General features: G+C 61.8%; 2 protein-coding genes across 2 annotated transcripts in view; both read right to left on the bottom strand.

The window, feature by feature from the left end:
• NECAB3 (N-terminal EF-hand calcium binding protein 3) overlaps positions 1 to 1,436 on the bottom strand; it is a 30,808-nt gene extending 29,372 nt beyond the window's left edge. The window contains exon 1 of the mRNA XM_009998386.1: positions 1,425 to 1,436. Within this exon, the coding sequence (XP_009996688.1) occupies positions 1,425 to 1,436 (12 nt within the window). The remainder of the gene's footprint in view (positions 1 to 1,424) is intronic.
• A 1,117-nt stretch (positions 1,437 to 2,553) lies between these two features.
• The window catches only part of E2F1 (E2F transcription factor 1), a 7,921-nt gene continuing 6,772 nt past the window's right edge, over positions 2,554 to 3,702 (bottom strand). The window contains exons 5-8 of the mRNA XM_009998385.1: positions 3,595 to 3,698; positions 3,362 to 3,476; positions 3,054 to 3,258; positions 2,554 to 2,804 (exon numbers count right to left, since the gene is read on the bottom strand). Coding sequence (XP_009996687.1) covers positions 2,554 to 2,804; positions 3,054 to 3,258; positions 3,362 to 3,476; positions 3,595 to 3,698 — 675 coding nt within the window. The remainder of the gene's footprint in view (positions 2,805 to 3,053; positions 3,259 to 3,361; positions 3,477 to 3,594; positions 3,699 to 3,702) is intronic.

Genomic DNA, 3,702 nt, shown 5'->3' with positions numbered 1-3,702 from the left:
TGCGGTGCTGCAGGGGGGTCCGGTCCTGTCCCTGCGGGGGGCTGGCGGCCGTGGGGAGGGGCGGTCCGGGGGCTCCTCATCCCCTGAGGCTCCTTGTGAGGGGAACGTGATGGTCGGTGCCATCGGAGAGGTCCGCCCTGGCTCTGGGGAGAAAGGAGAAGCTGCGCTGCTGCCCGGGGTTATCTGGCTTTCGGGAAAGGCTCAGGACTGAGCCCCCTCTCCTGTGACAGCCACTTTCCCCTCACCAGGGTCTCAGCCCTTTGGGCAACACCATCACCTTTCACAACCACGGAATGAAAAGCAGCAGAGGGGAAGGAGGGCTGGATCTTGCCAAGCACAGGGATGGGGATGCGTGGGCAGGTGGTTGAGCTGGGCACCCCACAGTAAATCATGAAAGCTTCATCACCTCTGTCACCTCAGGTGACAAAAACCAGCCTTGTCAAGGAGGCAGCAGGCAGGGGAGCAGGGGCCACGTCCACCCCTCTGGCCTCCCCCTTTGTGGGGCAGGACCCCATGGACAGGAGCAGCAGTGGGGACCATGTTGAGGTGCAGGGACGGGGGCAGGAGGAGGGAGGCTGGGCAGTGGTGATGGGCTCACTGTGCCACCCCAACACCCTTTGGCAGCCTGGCCCAAACCTGTGCTCCCAATCCCTGCAAAACCCAGCACAGGAGCAGGGTGAGCTCATGCAAGACAGGCTGAAGTGAAATATTTATCAGGCTGTTTAAAGAAGAAACAGGCAGGAGGCCAGGCTGAAAGGGGGGAGTGAGCACACACAGAAGGGAAGGAAGTGGCATGTCCCTGCCTGCTGCTGGGGCACAGACCAGGAAGTCCCTGGAGTCTCCAAGCATCCCCCCTGTGGGTCCCCACTGTCCTTCACTCCCTGAGAAGGGAACTGTGTGCCACAGAAGATTGGGTCACTCAGTCAGGGCTGTCCCTTCCAGCCAGCAGATCCCCAAGGTCAGGGGGACCTCAAACTTCAGGCTGCAAACTGGTGCTGGCAGCTGTCTTTGGGCAGGAGCAGGAGATGCTGGGGAAACTGGGAGCCTACTGGAGTGGTGGGTGCATGGACTGGTGGGTGCATGGACTGGTGTCCCACCTGCCCCATGCTGCCTTTCTTTTCCCCCACAGGAGCTGCAGCCATGGGCACCCCCATGCAAATGCTGTCCCAAAACCAGAGGGAGGCAGGGCAGGGGGCCAAGCAGGAGAGATGAGGAGGGAACAGGAGATGTTGGAAGCAAGAAATGATCCCCATCCAGACCCATGGCCTGTGCCTCCTCAGCACAGCCTTTGTGGAGGAGCAGAGGTTGCAGGACCAGCTCCACTGCCATCCCCCACATGGAGCACATGGGAATTGCAGAGGTGGGGGGGAAAAAAAACAACCCAAGGACCAAAACACTTCCTGCAGCCCCAGGCAGTGACCTACCTGCTCCTGCATTTCAAGTTCAACGTGGGAAAAGTAAAACCCACCCCTCAAAATAACCCCAAGCCCCTCGGTTTCTCAGGTTGGGGTCCCCCCCACCCCTGACACCCCCAAGCCACCTGAGCACAGCCCTGCACCCAAGGCCAAAGTCAGTAGAAACTTTTATTAAACACGAAGCTCAGAGGAACACAAGCTTGTTAAAAGGCAGTAAAAGTGAAAGTGCGTCTCCAGCCCAGCCCTGGGGGGCTCTGGGACCCCCTTCTCCTCCCCTCTGCCTCTCCCAGCCCCAGTGGACCCAAGAGGGGGGGAATGGAGCCAAGAGGCTGAAAAGCTGTATGGGGAGGGGAAGAGCCTGGAGACAGCATTGGGTCCTCACCCAGAGAGATGCAGCCCACCAGGACACCCCTGTGTCCCCCCAAGGAGACAAGCACACGGTCCCAGGGCCACCAGCCCTGTCCCCCTCTCCCACAGCCACCTGCCACCACAGAGGCCTCGCCAGCTGCCCTGTTTTGGCCACAAGCAAAGTCAGGATGTGCTGGTGGCGAGTCCCTGGCAAGACCCTCTGTGTCCCCTCCATCAGCACCATCACCCCCCCTCTCCCTCCTGTCCCCCCCACATCCTGGGAGAGCCGGACCCAGCCCCCCCCGCATCTCAGCCACCCCCTTCCCAGCATGACAAAACCTCTCTGCACCCCCACTCTGCTGCATGGCCCCCTCACCCCACCCCCCTGGTAATTAAGCCCTGTCCCCAGGGGACAGTAATAAATTAATCAAATCTATACACAGGACTGCTTAAAGCTCTGTAACGGGCACCTGGGGTGGGGGGCGACAGCTCTGCCTTGGGCAGCCCACCCCCTCCCCCATGATCAGAGCCCTGCAGGGGGTCCCTCAAGGTGGGACCCCCCCACCCTGGCATCTCCCTCGTGGGACTGGAGCCAGGGACAGCACTGTCCCCCACCGGGCTGGGGGGGCTGGAGGGGTAAAAAGAAAATATTGCAAGGACAGACAGGGAGAGGAGCTATGGGCACTGCAGACCAGGGGCTGCCTGCCCTGCCCTGCCTGTGAGGGCAGGGGTCCAGGGGTGGCCTCCCTCCCCAGCCTGGCAGTTCCCCCAGGAGCATCCAGGCAGAGCCTCAGAAGTCCAAGGGTGTGAAGTCCCCAAAGTCACAGTCAAAGAGCTCGCTGATGCCCTCGCCCTCCTCCAGGCCAAAGTGATAGTCCTGTGCCTGCGGCGGGGACAGGTTGATGAACTCATCTGCCAAGAATCCTGAAAAATCCTCCCTGCTCTGCTCCAGGAAGGCGTCCATGGAGGCCAGTGGCGAGAGGTTCACCTCCTCTGCTGGGCCCTTGCTGGGCAGCGCGCTGGTCCCCGGCAGCAGCGGCTCTGCAGGGATGGGAAGCAACCCTAAGTCCCACAGTACTTGGTAAAACCCCCCCAAAAACCAGGTTCTGGCTATGCAGGAGAACCTGCCTTCCCTCCCTCCCCACCTTGCTGAGGTGCCCAAGCATCACCCCAGCTCCCTGCTTGCACCCACAGTAGATGGGCTGGCAGCTGCAAACACAGCAAGAGCTCCTGGCCAGAGCCACCGTGTCACCACGGCAGCCCCCTTTGTCCCCAGCCCCAGCTGCCCACCTTGGTCTCCAGGCATAAGTGACATGTTCACGTCCTGGGCGGGATGCAGGAGTGGGGAGGCTCTGGGCTGCGAATGGCATGGGGACGACTCCTCTATGGGGGCTTTGAAGGGGCTCTTGACAGGGCTACAGACCCCTGAGCTGTCCTCGGGGCAAAGGAAGACATCGATGGGGCCCTGAGTGCTTCTCACAGAGACCTGGAAAGCCTGGGAAAAGGGAAAGGAGCATGATAAGGAGGTGCAAGGATGCCCGAGGAGCACAGGGCCGGGCTGTGCAGACACGGGGAGCAGAAAGGTGGCTCCAACTCACCTCTGCCGGGTCTGAGACCTGCAGCTGGGTCTCCGGGGGGGCTTTGATCACCATCACCATTTGCTCCGAGGGGTCCACGACGCTGCGGAGGTCCTGGCAGGTGATGTAGGCTGCGGTGTGAGGGGTCAAGGAGCAGACACGGGAACGCTGCCTGCTGGGCTCAGGGCAGGGCTCAACCCCTTCCCTCCCCACACCCTGCCAGCCCCATCCCCAGCCCTGCTTCCCAAGGATATTGCTGGTTGGAGGGGTCCTCGGTGAGCAGGCGCAGCTGCACCGTGCACATCTGGATCAGGTCGTCCAGCTGCCGCTCGGCCGCCTGCCGCTCCCGCCGCTCCCTCTCC

The sequence above is a fragment of the Chaetura pelagica genome, unplaced genomic scaffold (assembly GCF_000747805.2).
Source record: "Chaetura pelagica isolate M959 unplaced genomic scaffold, ChaPel_1.0 scaffold415, whole genome shotgun sequence".
Taxonomy (NCBI): Eukaryota; Metazoa; Chordata; class Aves; order Apodiformes; family Apodidae; genus Chaetura; species Chaetura pelagica.
The sequence above is the reverse complement of the archived record's forward strand: the minus strand, read 5'-3'. Positions and strand labels throughout refer to the sequence as shown.